Below are 14,049 nucleotides of genomic sequence, written 5' to 3' on the forward strand. Positions count from 1 at the left end.
ATTCCTTATGAGGATCTACTTATGAAAAATTTTACTCCCATTATTGCTCTAGAGTATTTTTTTATTTTATGCTCATCTGACCAGCTGAATATTTGGTCTGCTGTTGGATTCTCATAAGTCTTGTATCTGGGTATTAAAGTGTAATGAAATAACTGGTGTTTGTTTTGGTTTGTGCTCCAAGTTCCCTTGGTTTATTTATTTTATGGGGTTTTTTTTCTCTCATAACCCCTTACAAATTATTTCAACTTTAAAGTTATCACTCTTTTATTTTGAAACATCTTTTGAGCATAAGTGCCAAAGGCTTCTGCCTGCTGTTGTCACCTCTCCCCGATCACATCTCATATTCCAAGGACAGGATTATTTAAATATTGGGAGCAGTTGTCCTCTCCTGTAGCAGCACAATACAAGTACTTGTCCCAAGAAGGCAGTAGGACTCTGAGTAGCTCACTCCAGTCCCAGATCAGACTGAAGAAAAAGAGCCAGGATTTACCTTTCAGCTCCATTTAGCATCTGGAGTAACAGCAATTGATCCTTATGGGATTGGTTTCTGTTCGAAATTTCTACTTGAAGCCCAATTTTAGGCCCATAATCAGATGTCTGACTCGCCTCGGCAAATGCAAGTGCTGCTATGCCTATACATTTGCCAGAATTCTCAGGACAGTCTGAGAATACATTTAGAAATTCCCTCAAACTGCTCCCACAATGTATGAGAGGTTGGGCAAAAGAAGCACCATTGCCTCCCCTCCACGAATGTAAGTGCAATTCTTTACTGGTGGGGTTGGGGGGGTCGTGGTGAGGGGCTAACATCCTGACAGATCTAGGTTTTAGCTGCTTTTCCAGCTTCTCCCATCCCACGCCATTATTACGTTCAACTTATGCAATTTTTATTGCGTAACTTCCAGGCTAAAATATTCAGCCATTCACTTTGCTCTTCTTTTCCAGGTGCTTAGGCCTTTAATACATTTCATGAAAGCCAGCAATGAGATGTCACAGAGCCGTGGCTAATGGCTCTGCTGACAGTTGATGCTAGCATCCTGGCATAACTCTGGTGAGTTGAAAGTTTAATTTTGATTTGCATTTTTGGATAATGATGTAGGGAGAGAAATAGTTAATAGCAGTAACTAACTGGTACCATAATGTTCTGTGTTTAAACAACAGTTACTGCTAAGGTTTACTTTCCCCACAATTAGCAAATGTTTTCTATGGCCTCATGATTTGGCAAGAGGATTTTCATGGCATGTAAACCAACACAATGATTTATTGCAGTGTGCCTTTCTGCAGGTCACTGTGGGTGAACTGTCCTTCAGAAATGCACCACTTTATATACTCAATGTGATTCTCACGGTCAGTAATGAAAACCTATTAGAAGTGCTATTGTTGTTTTTGGATTATTTCAGATATTTATCCTAGCATGATACAAAGAGAAAGTAATTTTTTAGGAAATTATAAGTTAGCTTGTTCAACATTCTCATCAAAGTTCTTTAAATCAAATATAAAATGATTGAATAGTAGGTTATTTGATCATCTATTTATTAAAGTTAGCAAATGGAAGTCTACAGGGAATCTGTTTGTACTGAATGCCAGCTTTGTTTCTGCTGAACATAGCAAATAGAGCAAAAGATACCAATTAACTGTTCATAAGTTTGCAATTAGATTTTATAGCTTTAGTTTTCTCAATGTCGTTGTACCATTACATTTCAAAAGACACTCCTTATCAGAAACATCTGGGAAAACTCTGGAGATATGTATCGGCAGATGACTAATAAATTATTAGTTATTATGAATACTATTATGCTATAGTTTTACCAGGAACTTGACACAGATAGGTTGTAATGATTTTTGGGATATGATCTATGTCGCAGAATTGGACGACATTGTCACCATTGAGTTAGTGCCAGAATCATATCTCATGAGTTCCACCAGGCACTTTGGTTAATTTAAATAAATTAAGCAAAGAGATTTGAAAAGAGGGGATTAACATTGTTTTGTGGTTTAGTTCCAGTGCCGTTTGGCTCAGTGTGAGTAAATTGTTAAGAGATGTGGATTTAACATTTTTGTTTTGAATATTCTTCTCATATGAATTTCTCAAGGAAAAGTGCGTTTCAATAATTTTAAATACTTTGCATTTCCACTGCTTAGTGATCCACTTCTTCCAGTGAACTGCTCCAGCCAGGTTAGAATTGCCAGCATCAGCTGATGGGCGAACTGAGCTGTTGCGCTTGCCTTCCCTTTCTGTAGTGTTCTCTGATTCCTTTCTACCCTAGATCATGCGTTGGACTAAGAAATGATGACATCAGCAGCTTATTGTTACCAGATTTGTTTGCTGGTTAGAAAGTGAGCTTGGACAGCATAATACCAAAGGGAAAATATTCAACCATTTGAAATAGAACCGTGTCCAAACAGCTTCCAGAATATGTTAGTAATTGCTATTGAAAGTATTGGGCATTATGGGCCTTTATAGCTGCCCTTGATGGGAAAACCAGTTAGAGTAAGATATTGTTTCTGAATTCAATTTGTTTTTATTTAGGATTATTTTCTACTTTTAAGAAATGCGCTGATTTTGCAACTTTCACATTTCTTACATGCACAGGTTTGCATTTTAAAAGGCAGGAAAGCACTGGGTCAAATGAAAGGAAATATCTGAATGATTGAGAGAAATTGATTTCCATGGCAGAGTAGTTTATGCTAACCATCTTTGTTCTTTTATTTTTTTCAGACTTCCGCTACAATGATCTTGTTTCTCCACATTATCTGGACTTAATAGCCAATCTCTCTGGGTGCACTGCTCATAGGCGGTTCCCAAATTGCTCAGACATATGCTATCACCAAAAGTATCGAAGCCACGATGGCACGTGTAACAATCTCCAGCATCCAATGTGGGGGGCATCACTCACAGCATTTGAGAGAATTCTGAAGCCAGTTTATGAAAATGGTTTTAGTCTCCCAAGAGGTACTGAATCCAATCGTTTATACAGTGGCCATCCATTACCTCTCCCTCGCCTTGTTTCAACCACAATGATTGGAACAGAGACGATAACTCCAGATGACAGATTTACACATATTCTGATGCAGTGGGGCCAATTTTTGGACCATGATTTGGACCTAACAGTGCCAGCTCTAAGTATGTCACGGTTTTCTGATGGACAGTCTTGCAGCTCCGCATGTAATAATGATCCCCCTTGCTTTCCGATTATGATTCCAGAAAATGATCCTCGAGTAAGCAATGCAAGGTGCATGTTTTTTGTTCGCTCCAGTCCAGTTTGTGGCAGCGGTATGACTTCCTTACTGATGAAATCAGTGTATGCTAGAGAGCAGATTAATCACCTAACATCATACATAGATGCGTCTAATGTATATGGTAGTACAGACCGTGATTCCATGGAAATTAGAGACCTTACAAATCAACGCGGTCTGTTAAAAGAAGGTGAAGTTGTGCCAAGATCGGGTAAACACATGTTGCCTTTTGCCACAGGCCAACCTATAGAATGCTTGAAGGATGAGAACGAAAGCCCAATTCCTTGCTTCCTTGCAGGAGATCATAGGGCGAATGAACACGTTGCACTGACAGCCATGCATACATTGTGGTTCCGAGAACATAATCGTATTGCCACTGAACTACTGAGATTGAATCCTCACTGGGATGGGGACACTGTTTATCATGAAGCACGAAAGATTGTTGGAGCACAGATGCAGCACATCACATATAACCACTGGCTCCCTAAAATCTTGGGAGATGTGGGGATGAAAATGATAGGACCATATAATAGCTACAATCCAAATATGAATGGAGCAATTTTTAATGCTTTTGCCACAGCAGCTTTTCGGTTTGGTCACACATTAATCAATCCGATTCTCCAGCGACTGAACAGTTCTTTTCAACCCATTCCAGAAGGTCACCTTCCTCTTCACAAGGCTTTCTTCTCTCCCTTCAGACTGATCCAAGAAGGGGGTATCGATCCACTTCTCCGTGGCCTTTTTGCTTCTGCAGGGAAAATGCGAGTCCCCTCGGAGGTTCTCAATTTGGAACTGACGGAGAGGCTCTTTTCCATGGCTCATGCTGTAGCTTTGGACTTGGCAGCAATGAATATCCAGAGGGGTCGTGATCATGGCATTCCTCCATATCCGGACTACAGAGTATTTTGTAATATGAGTACTGTTCGGAATTTTGAGGACTTACAAAATGAGATCAAGAATCCACAAATTAGAGACAAACTTAGAAGGTGAGTGCCATCCTGCTGTGAAAATACAGAAGCAGGAAATGGAAAGGTTGTTTCCTTTACAGAGATGTTCAAACATGTAAGAAGATGCCTTTTGTTTGAAGCTGTGTAAATAAGTTGAGAGCACTCTCACTCATGAGAGTCAAATGTCCCAGTTGAAGGAATGAATATTTTTCTCATTCCAGACTCTGTCAAAATGTTGTTGGGCCAGATTAGTGTAAATGCCATGTGCAAATCTGCAGCACAATGGACTAACAGACACCAAGGCTGGGATTTTCCAGCCCCGCTACGGGCGAGGAGACGCCCCAGCCAGAGGTCCATTGACTTGCAGCAGGAATGGAAGATCCCAGCAGCGGGTGGGTGCGGAAAATCCCGCCCTAAAACTGCTTTTTAAATTATTTACTCCGTAGTTTTGTTACAATTGCAACATGACATACATCCTAAGGCGGGATTTTCCAGTTCCGCCCACCATGGAATTCGTCACGGGTGGTTTGAAGGACCGTTGACTTCAGGAGGGAATTTTCGGTCCCGCAGCAGGTGGGACCAGCAAATCCCGCCCCTAATTTGGGATATTTATTTTCTACAAAGCACTTCGGCATCAATTGTGCAGAGTTTGCAGATGTCCCTGACAAAATCCACTTTTATTTGGGTGCCACTTAAAAAAAAACTCAGTAAACTATCCTAAATTTAATTGAGCATGCGTCCTGATGTCACCGCGCATCATTTAGATTTGCAGTTCAGTGGCCGCGCAGTCGAGTCAGCTGCGCGCCCGTCAAACTGTCAAAGGCATGTTGAGGCCATTTAAAAACTAATCAAACTAATAAACTGAGCTGCCCGTCCAACCTTAAGGTTGGCGGGCAGGCGAAGAGCCCAGGCGGCCTTCACATTTCTCGTGGAGCCTCCGCCACGGGTGGGATGGGGTTTCATGAAGTGTTTAAAAATTAAATAAAATTTTTTTAAAAAATTCTTTGAAATATCCCAGCTCCTGTGACACTGTCACATGAGGGACATGTCTTAAAAATTTTTATTTTCTTTATTTAGATGTTTAAAACTTAAACTAATCTCCCTGAGGAACCTCTGTGCCTCAGGGAGATTTCTGCACAGGCCCCGACTCAGGGAAGGCCCTCCTGCCCGTACAGGGAGCGCTCAGCGCTTCCGGCCGCACGTCACACTGGGGGGGGATTTAATTGGCACGCCTACATAAAATGGCGGCACGGACCCAATCGGGAGCATCCATCGGGTCCGCAGCCGCCCGCGGCCACCCCCGCACAACCCCCCCCCCCAATGGGGGGGAAATTCATGCACGCTCAGCCAGAATAGTGATCAGATTCCCTGGCCATCATCATATCATAAATGATAGTTTTAGGCTTGCAAGCTACAAACTCCTCATAAACCATGGTCCTCAAAAATGTACTTCAAGCTGACATCTATGCAAATCTTTTTCAATACCTAAATCTTAAGTTTCTGTCAAAAATAATTTATGGATAGAAAATGCGTACAAACATACTCATTCTGGATCTAAACACAAAGGCCAGGATTTTCCCCTTGGCAATTTGGGGGCGGGGCCCGTTCGCCGAGGGGAAAATGACGCGGGATGACGTCGGGTGGAATCCCTGACTTCATCCAGGGCCATTTAAATCTTAAGGAAGGCGGGCGGGCAGCGAAATCAGCTGTCCGCCGGCCGACCTGTCAATGGCCAATTAAGGCCATTGACAGGCTCATTAAGATAGTTAAATGCCCTGCCCGGCCAACTTTAAGGCTGGCGGACAGGCCAGGAGCCCCAGTGGCCTGTCGATTATTAAATAAACTTCATCCACTGGCGGGATGAAGTTTCATTACCGTTTTGTAACTTTTGTAAATTTTATGAGTTTGTTATCAACATATCCCATCTCGTGTGACGTTGTCACATGAGGGGGACATGTTAATAATTTTAAAATGTCTCTATTTTTTGACTTTACTTACCTTTCACTAAACTCCCTGAGACAGGACTTTGCCTCAGGGAGCAGTGTGCACTTTGACAGTTGGGGAATCCCTCCCACCCCGCACAGGAAGCGCATAGCACTTCCTGTCGAGCAGGCTGCTGGACGGGCCTTAATTGGTTTGCCTGCTCAAAATGGTGGTGGGCCCCGTTTCGGCAGCGGGGTTCAGCTGCCCGCCCGTCGCCAAGCCAGTGGGGCCCGCCTGCCAGCCAAGGGCTAAATTGTGCAAGCCTTTGTGTTCCTTATACATACTTATGGCGTGAGAAAGAACAGAAATCTTAAACTGAAAGAAAAATGAATGGTCGGGATCTTGATCCAAATATCACAAAGATAGTCAGTTTCAGTCTCGCGAAAATCATTACTGAAACAACTCTAATTTGTAGCAAATTTAAAACTCTGTCACAAAATTTAACTGCCATTTCAAACTTAGAAACAGATATGGAATATGTTATGTTTCATGTTAAAGGCAACTAAACTCTCAGTCGTGAAACCATTCCTTTCAAACATGATTAATTTTTTGTTCTCTCTTTAATTGTGGTGTATCTTTTCAGCTGTTTCTTATTCTGAGTCACAGAATTCCATCTGTAATTACTTATTTAGGCCATGTCAATTGCTATTATTGCATATTGAATTGAGGGTAAATGATGCTCCCACTAATGCAGAGTTGGGCAACTTGGTTGGCATTCAGAATGGATGCTTGGGGCTGTCTGCAATTGTGAGGGGGATCACAGTGTCCCACTGGTCAGCCACCGTCCACCTCAAACTGAGCAACTCCCGACTAATAACTTGGTGACCTGCCATCGTCCACCTCCTTCATTGGGTGCTTGGAGCTTGGAGTCTCTGCTCAACGAATGGACTGAATCCATCATACCAGGCAAACAAACAAAACAAATGAAAAGAAAAATAATGCCAACTCTTCAATTGGCAAGCTGGGACATCAGGAACATGTGCATGGGATTGACAAACAACTTGCAGCTGGTTGATAATGCACGCAAGACAGCCATAATTAACATGGGCCTTGATAGGCTGAACTTTGACATGGCAAGCCTGTTCTCTTGTTGGGAAGCTGAGAGTAGACCACTGAAAGAAAAACATTAAACACTTATCTGGCAGGGGAGGAATTCAAAGGAAACATGTGAGTAAACCTCAGCTGGCTGAGAAGAAAACAGAGGCCAGTGAATTGTGCATCTTCTCAGTTCACTGTCTTCCTCTGCAACAAATGTGACAGAGACTGCCATGCTAGAGTGGGGGTTCTGAGCCATAACAGATGATGTTTAACACAGAGTTGACCGCAATGGCGCAAACCATCGTCTTACAAGATGGCCATTAAAAAAAAACTGCTGTAAAATTCCTGGATAAATCTATCCTCTAGTTTTTTTTACTTAAACAATAATGAATTCAGGGTCCGTAAGCCTTCATTGAAATAATTTATATCACATTCTGACAGGAAGAAAGATATGACAACTAGGAGGCCTAAATAAATCATTCTAGATTGTTCTGACATGAGTAATAGGAAACAGCTGACAAATGTTATAAACTAAACCAAGAGAAAAATGAGTAAATACAACAAAGGCACTGACTTGACAAAGATTAATTTTCCCTTTAAAGGGTCATCATTGTGGTTTAGAGGAAGGTTTTGGGCAGCATTTCCTTGAAAGGCACAATCCAAAGACTGAGAGAGTAAGATTGGAACTCATTGTGCTTATTTTATGGGTGGAAATTTGGTGCAAAAAGTCAAATTTAGAATGTTTCTTCTTGTACTTGAACAGTGTTGGAAACACAACCAGTACCATATTAATGTCATATTAGATATGTGAAGTAATATTAGGAAGAATGAGGAAAGGCAATATAAAATAAAAGATACAATTCTAAAGGGGTGCAGGAACAGATGGACCTTGGGGGTATATGTGCACAAATTTGACAACTTGAGAAAGGGGTTAATTTAAAAATAAGATTTTAAAAAGGGCACATGGGACTATGGGTTTTATAAATTGAGGCATAAAGTTCAAAAGCAGGGAAGTTATGGTGAGTCTTTATAAAACACTGGTTTGGCCTCAACTGGAGTATTGTCTCCAATTCTGGGCACCACACTTTAGGAAGGATGTGAAGGCATTGGGGAAGATGTAGAAAAAAAATAGGAAAATTGTTATGGAGATGAGAGGCTTCATTTACATGGATAGATTGGTGAAGCTGAACACGTGTTCTCTTTGGAGAAGAGAAGGCTGTGAGGAGAATTGATGGTGGTGTTCAAAATCATGAGAGATCTGGACGGGGTAGATAGGGAAAAAGTGTTCCCATTGGTGGAAGGATCAAGACCAGAGAATGTCAAATTAAGGTATTAGTTTCAGAACAAGGGACAACATGAGGAAAATCTTTTTTTAGTCAAAGTGATTAGGATCTGCAATGCACTGTCTGAGATTGTGGTGGTAGCAGATTCAATCATGCCTTTCAAAAGGTAATTGGATAATTACCTGAAAAGAAAAAAAATTGCAAGGCTGTGTGCAAAAGACAGTGACTGGGAATAGTTCTTACAGAGAGCCGTTATGGACACAATGGGCTGAGTGGCCTCCTTCTGTCCTGTAACCATTCAATGGCCTGAATTTTTTGGTCATCGGGCAGGCATGATCGTCGGGCTTGGGAGCAGCTGGGAAACAGACCCCCGACCGCGATTTCACGCTGGCTGGCCAATTAACAGCCAGCCAGCGTGAAACGCGCACTGAAAAGCTCAGCGCTGCCAGGGTGGGGGTGGGAAGAGGACGGGCGACGATGAGCGCTTTGAGAGAGCTCCCTGAAGGCAGACAGCTGCCCCAGGGAGCGGCAGACCTGCAAATAATGAAATAAAGCTCTAAAAAGCTGCAAAAAATGCCCATGCATCACAATCAAGCACCTGAGAGCTACCTCATAAAAATGCTGTCCCCAGATACTCCTTTTTATTTTATTTCCTAATGGAGATTTCATCCCGCCCTTGAATGAGGCTTCATGTAAAATGTAAAGGCCGCCTGGCCGATTTGCCTGTCTGCCAACTGTAAGATTGGACGGGCTACGAAAAATCGCAGACAATTGCGCTGTTAATGAGTTTCATTGCTCTCTTAAATGTCGGCAGGTGAGCTTCCGACTTTTGCACATGCCCGCCAAGCAAAATATTGCGCAAGTGTGCGATGACATCAGGACGCTCGCCCAACATCTTTGCGCCCGATTTTACGCCCGATCAGGTTGGGCGCGCGGTTCTTAGCACACTCATGCTAACACATGCATCTCTCTCTTTCGTTCTACAGGAGGAGTACATCAGGATCATGGAGCCTGGTGAACTAGGTGTATGCCACGGGGTGTACAGAAAGTGAAGACGACAGCGAAGAGAGTGACTGAGGCCCTTGGCTGCACAGAGGGAGGAGCAGCACCCTCAGGAAGAAGGGGCAGCTGGGGCTCCTGCGCATGCCGCCCAAAAGCCACAGCGAGCTGTTGCAGGCTGGCACCTAGCTGGACCCAGGGTTTATAAGCACCGTCTTTCATTCCTGCAGATAACCGAGAACCAGTGTAACCAAAGACAGTGCATGTCTCAGGAACTGGTCGGTCACATCTGCCAGCTGCTGCAGGATTTGGCGCCATGGGGACATGGAGGGAATCCACTGTCAGTGGCCATGAAAGTGACAGCGGCACTCCATTTCTACACCAGTGACTCCTTTCAGGGCTCTGCAGGTAACCCCTGCGAGATCTCACAAGCCCCCGCCCAGAAATGCACCCATGAGGGTGCCATCTTTGCTAGGGCACAAAACTTTGTGCATTTTGCCCAGGACCAGGGCAGCCAGGATGCAACAGCGATTGGATTTGCCCACATCTCAGCTTTCCCACAGGTGCAGGGTGCCATCAACTGCATTCATGTGTCGCTCAGATCTCAGTCGCAACAAGCAGTCAATTATATCAACCACAACGGCTTCCACTCGCTGAATGTGCAGCTGCTGTGAGACCATCACAAAACCATCCTAGAGGTGTGAGCCTTTTTTCAAGGGAGTGTCCACAACTCCTACATTCCCAGTTGGTCGTTAATCCCTGACTTCTTCCAGGGTTCATAGAGGCTGCAGGGTTGGCTCCTTGGGGATAAGGGCTGCCCACAGAGGACGTGGCTGATGACACCCGTGTGGCGGCCTCAGACTGCAACAGAGCGAAGGCATAATGAGGCTCATACTGCAACTCGTAACTTGGTGGAGCAGACCATCAGGATGCTGAAAATGAGGTTCCGGTGCCTGGACTGGTCTGGTGGAGCCTTGCAATACAGTCCACCGAGGGTGTCACGCATCGTCATCTATAACCTGGTGCTGCAACGAGGAGAGGAGCTGGCTGAGGAGGAGATGTAGGAGCTGGAGGTCTCCTTGGATGAGGCAGATATCGGCAGTGATGAGGGTGAGAAGGTCCTCGAAGGCGATGATGATGGCGATGAGACCCTTGCACTGGCTGGACGGGGCAGGCATGCTCGGGAGGCTCTCATAGCTGCTAGATTTGTGGAGGATGTTGATGACATGCAGTGAGGTGACTCTATAGACCCTCACATTGCATCTGTAAACATTCGATTCCAGTCTAGTTTATGGCATAGACCCTAACAGTCGCTCGATTGCAAGAGGACAATGAAAACTTGCAGTGAGGACACTCCTTATATCTTCACATAGCTTCTGAGACCTGCTGAGTTTTTCCAGGTATTTCTGTTTTTGTTTTGGATTTCCAGCATCTGCAGTTTTTTGTTTTTATATTTTTGTTTTTAGCCTCTGAGAATGTCTGACTCCTGTCTGGCCGAGGGCAGCTCGCTTGCACTCTCTGATCAGGGTCATATCATGGAGATGCCACCATGAAACTTTAAAAGCATCTGATCATTTGTCTGCCTCCAGCACCTGACCCCTTCAGAGGCACAGTGTCACTGGTCATAGATGCTGAAGAGATGGGGGCCAGCCCCACTATAAAGGTGTTGAGAGCACACAGAGAGAATGACGGGACACGGATATGCCTGCCCACGATATTCTGGCAGCAAAGACAAGCACCATCGAGGTGCAGGCATCAGTAATGTGTCCAGTGAGTGTGAGGCTGGACCATCACTTCAGTCTGAAGGCCGCACAAAGCACAGGGAAGGGGCCCTGGTCTGAGACACCTGCCTTTATCTTGTGCAGAAAGGTTTCACATCTGAGTGACACGAACACTGTTCATCAGAACAAGGAGCCATAGGCAGGGAGACAGTCTTGGGAGTTTATTTACAATAGTGAACTTTATGTACAAGTGATTAACACCCATGCCAGGCTGTGCAACTACAGCTTCTTAACTTTCCTAATCCTGCGCTATGTCTTGGTGTTCCCTGAACATCCACAGCGGAGATGGAGGCAGCCTGCTGACCGCTACGTCCTGTCTGTGATGACCTTGATGGGTGTCCTCTGGAGATCTGACAGCTGGAGCACCCCGGCCTGCTCTTGCGGTCCTGCTGTGTGGCAGTGCCACCCTCTTCGGCCTGTGGAGCTGGAGCCACTGAGGTCACAGGAAGGGTGGATTCGGATGGGCCGGACACTCCCGGAGAAACCTGAATGGATGGCCCTGTGGGGTGCACCTGCAGATCCTCCTTCCTATGGGTGCCCAAGGCTGACTCCTTGAGGAGTAGGGGTAGCTGGAGTGATATCAGGCTGCCCTGCACCCCTCTCGCTTACACACTGTTGGAAGCCACCTATGGCATCAGCGATGAAGTTCAACCCGTCCACCAGTGCAGGAGCGACGTCCTGGACCAAGGTCTCCATGGTGGCTACCATCCTACCAGTGTTGACCTCGGTGCGTTAGCATGCCGGCACTATCACTTCAGCTCCAGCAACTGAGACATGACCGAGTCCAGAGGCTCGTCATCTGACTCTGGCCTCCAGCAGTCCTCCGAGTGCCGGAAACCTGGGAAGTCCTTGCCTCGACCTGCTGCGGATCAGAGAGTGCGATGTGCTCACCAGATTGTGATGCCGAGGCTACTCTAACACTTGTGGTCCCACCGAGGTGTGTACCTGCGCTGGTGGAGGGTGTGGGTGGGCGCTGTGATGGGTCTTCCGGGAGTGTTTCAGCGGATTCCTCTTCTGAGCTTCCCTCGGGGCTTGATTTGAGGCCCTGGGTCATGGACTCTCTTGGCTGTTTCCCAGATGTGCCAAGAAAAGCAGGGAGAGATCATTAGTGCACAGCAGTGGCTTGTGAAACAGGACACATCACTCACAGCATGGTTGTCTGATGGATGTTGCACTGCTGGATCCTCACTTGGTAGAGCACCGCCGACCTCTCCGTCAGCACAGGAATGGTCCAGAACCTCACTTGCCAGCTGGATGGCTCTGTTTCCAAAACCCGTGAGGACCTTGATTTCAGGCATTCCTCCTTTTAAAGCTACTGGCAGTGGATTGCTCCCCAATCCAGGTCATCCTGAAGAAGCTGACATAGGTGAGTGACGGAAAGCTGTGATATCCTTAGCCATTTCTGACATTGCCTCTTTGACATTTGCAGAGAGTCAGTCCGCCTGCGGTATAGTCGATTAGGTGCCATTGCTCGGCATTTCACTGGTTCCTGGTTGCCATCACCCTGAGCTGCCTCACCTTCTGCTCGTGCCCTTTGTTGGTGTTCTAGCCATTGTTGCACCTGACCCTGTGCTACCCTCTACTGGTTGCTCTCCAGCTGTGCCGGAGCTAGCAGAAGCACTGGGTGCCCTTGACCCCCCTCGGGCAGAATTTTACACCTCATGGGCGAGCGCGTGCTCGACCGGATCGATCGTGTAATCAAGCGAGATGACTTCGGGAGAGCGTCCTGACGTCATCGCACACTCACGCGATATTTTGCTCGGCAGGCGCACATAAAAATTGGTAGGGCACCCACCGACAATTAAGAGGGCAATTAAGCCAATTAGTGGTGCAATTGTCTGTGATTTTTCATGGCCTGTCCAACCTTACAGTTGGCAGATGGGCGAATCGGCCAAGCGGCCTTTGCATTTTTCATCAAACCTCACCAGAGGGCGGAATGAATTTTCCATTAGGAAATAAAATAAAAAGAAATATCTGGGGACAGCTTATTTTGAGGTATACTTTCAGGTGCTTGATTGTGATGCATGGACATTTTTTTTCAAATTTTCACACCTTTATTTCATTATTTGCAGGTCTGCAGCTTCCTGAGGCAGCTGTCTGCCTTCAGGGAGCTTTCTCGCAGCGCTCATCCGCACCCGTGGTGACGTCATCACCCACCTCTTCCCGCCCCCACCCCGGCAGCGCTGAGCTTTACAGCATGCATTTCACACTGGCTGACCGTTAATTGGCCATCCACCACTGGCCTTAATTGGCCAGCCAATGTGAAATTGCGGTTGGGAGCTGATTGCAGTTGGCAGCCTATTTCCCAACTGCTCCTGGGCCTGCCGATCGCGCACACCCGCTAAGGGTAAAATTCAGGGCCTTGTCTGCCTGAGATGAACTATATATGACCTTATACTTTGCACTGGCCACAACCTGGTCTCCAATTACTGCAGCGCGGATAACTCCATCCCCAACCTGTATTCTGGAGGTCTCTTTGTGTTGTTCCAGCCATGTCCCTGCACACTTTCACATTGACCCTGGAGCTGGAAGCCATCATCCTGCATCATCCCTCAATCATCTTTGACCCCTTCTTTCCATCACCCTCACCTTAACTTCATCATCCTTGCAATGCCTTCTGTGACCCTCGACTCATCACATACCCCCGTTACCCTTGACTAATTGTCATTCACCCTAGGGCAGCTCCATCATCACCATTGATCAGCAAACCTCACCACTCCATTCCCCTAACAGCAACTGGACCTACAGCCTGTTACCATGGACCTGCCACCTATCATGCTGGAC

At 45.8% G+C, this 14,049-nt stretch overlaps 1 protein-coding gene across 1 annotated transcript in view; it reads left to right on the forward strand.

The window, feature by feature from the left end:
- The window catches only part of LOC144679777 (peroxidasin homolog), a 660,879-nt gene that overhangs the window by 549,709 nt on the left and 97,121 nt on the right, over nt 1-14,049 (forward strand). The window contains exon 17 of the mRNA XM_078540527.1: nt 2,717-4,220. Coding sequence (XP_078396653.1) covers nt 2,717-4,220 — 1,504 coding nt within the window. The remainder of the gene's footprint in view (nt 1-2,716; nt 4,221-14,049) is intronic.

The sequence above is a fragment of the Cetorhinus maximus genome, chromosome 4 (genome assembly GCF_964194155.1).
Source record: "Cetorhinus maximus chromosome 4, sCetMax3.hap1.1, whole genome shotgun sequence".
Taxonomy (NCBI): domain Eukaryota; kingdom Metazoa; phylum Chordata; class Chondrichthyes; order Lamniformes; family Cetorhinidae; genus Cetorhinus; species Cetorhinus maximus.